Source organism: Manacus vitellinus, unplaced genomic scaffold, assembly GCF_001715985.3.
Source record: "Manacus vitellinus isolate BGI_N305 unplaced genomic scaffold, ASM171598v3 scaffold_133_pilon, whole genome shotgun sequence".
In the NCBI taxonomy this organism is placed as follows: domain Eukaryota; kingdom Metazoa; phylum Chordata; class Aves; order Passeriformes; family Pipridae; genus Manacus; species Manacus vitellinus.
In genome coordinates this window covers 211867-213472 of record NW_021938968.1, presented here as the reverse complement: position 1 = coordinate 213472, position 1606 = coordinate 211867, and the positions used below count along the sequence as shown (strand labels likewise).

Sequence of the window (1606 nt, the reverse complement as noted above, 5' to 3'; positions counted from 1 at the left end):
CTGGGGTGGCAGGAGCGGCCCCCCCGAGGGGGGAAAGGGGCGATCTCCGCACTCACCCACCGACACCGCACGAACTTTCCCCCCTCCAACCACCGCCCCCACCTCGGGGTCATTCGGGAGAGACGCAAAAAACCCGGAGCTCGAAGAGAAAAAAAAAAGAAAAAAAAAAGAAAGAAAGAAAGGGAAAAAAAAAAAAAGTAGCAAAGTCAAAGCTGTTTAAATAAATACAAATCCCGCAGCTCCGCGGGAGCGGAGGGGACGAGCAGTGACATTTGCTTCCAGCCTTGGGTTAGGGCTGCGGGATTTGGGTTGGCTTGGCTTTGCTGGATCGGTTCATTTTTTTGTTTAAATTATCATTTTTCCCCCCTCTCTCTTTCCCCCCTGCTCTCGCAGGCGAGCCGACTATGTATTTATTGAACTAAAAACGCAGCTATCAAAAAAAGAAGGAGGAGAGGAGGGGGAAAAAAAAGGGGGTTAAAAAAAAGAAGTAAGGGAAGTTTCTATGACAATAAAAAAGGCTACAACTGTTTGACAGGTAGTTACTGCTGTGTGAGCCTCTCCATTCTATACTCTATAAAAGCAAATGACCGTCGTAAACATCTCGATTTATCATCTGCCATAAAACGAGACTTCAAGGGGCTGAGAACTCAGTCCTTGCTTTCTTCTTTTTCCTCCTCTTCTTTTTCCTCTTCTTCGTTCCCTTCTTCTTCCGTTTTCTCCTCGTCCCTGGCCCCCGGCAGCTTATCTTTGTTGTTTTCTTTTTTCCACTTCATCCTCCTGTTCTGGAACCAGATCTTCACTTGTCTCTCGGTCAGTCCCAGGGCGTGAGAGACCTCAATCCGCCGCTTCCGTGTCAAATACGGGTTGAAGAGGAACTCCTTTTCTAACTCCAGGGTCTGGTACCGGCTGTAAGTTTGTCTGCCGCTGCGTCTTCCGGGAGCTGTAGGACACAAACACCAAATAACTTCTTAATTCTCCCGCTTCGGGGGCTCCGCTCTCCCCCCCCTTTCCCTTCCCCAGCCCCCCTCACCTCAATTTTCCTAAAGAAGCTGCTGCCTCTCTCCTCCCCCCCCCAAAAAAAAAAAAAGCCCCTTTCACCCCTTGGCGTTATCAAAGGTGCTAAAGGGAACTCGCTGGGTTATTATTAATTATAAGCCGAGGCCGGTATTGCTGCAAACGCCGCTGCTACCCTGCCCTGGCTCGTCCTGGGGAGGGCTCAGCCCTGGCTGGAGGGAGGTGGGTGTCAAGCTCATGCACAAAAGAGACCTTCCAGCTTCCCCCAAAGGTGATTCTGGATGGTGAGACCTGCTGGGCAGCCCCATTTCAGAGGACAAAAAGAAATAATATTCATTTTCCTCTGAAAGGTGCATTGTTCACCATAAAATCCTCTTCAGCCTTTCTCCTTCTCCCCATTCCTTTATCTTTCTGTCTTTCTTCCTTTTCTCTTTCTGTCTTTCTTCCTTTTCTCTTCCTTTCTTTCTCTCTTTCTCTTCCTTTCTTTCTCTCTTTCCCTCTCTCTTTCTTTCTTTCTCTCTTCCTCTCTTTCTTTCTTTCTCTCTCTCTTTCTTTCTTTTTTTTTCCTCTCTCTCTTTCTCTCTCTCTCTCT

The 1606-nt window shown here is 48.1% G+C and overlaps 1 protein-coding gene across 1 annotated transcript in view; it reads right to left on the bottom strand.

Moving 5' to 3' along the window:
- Window positions 1–396: 396 nt before the first annotated feature.
- Window positions 397–1606, bottom strand: part of HOXC8 (homeobox C8) — a 3220-nt gene continuing 2010 nt past the window's right edge. The window contains exon 2 of the mRNA XM_008931792.3: window positions 397–940. Coding sequence (XP_008930040.1) covers window positions 648–940 — 293 coding nt within the window. The 3' untranslated portion in view covers window positions 397–647. The remainder of the gene's footprint in view (window positions 941–1606) is intronic.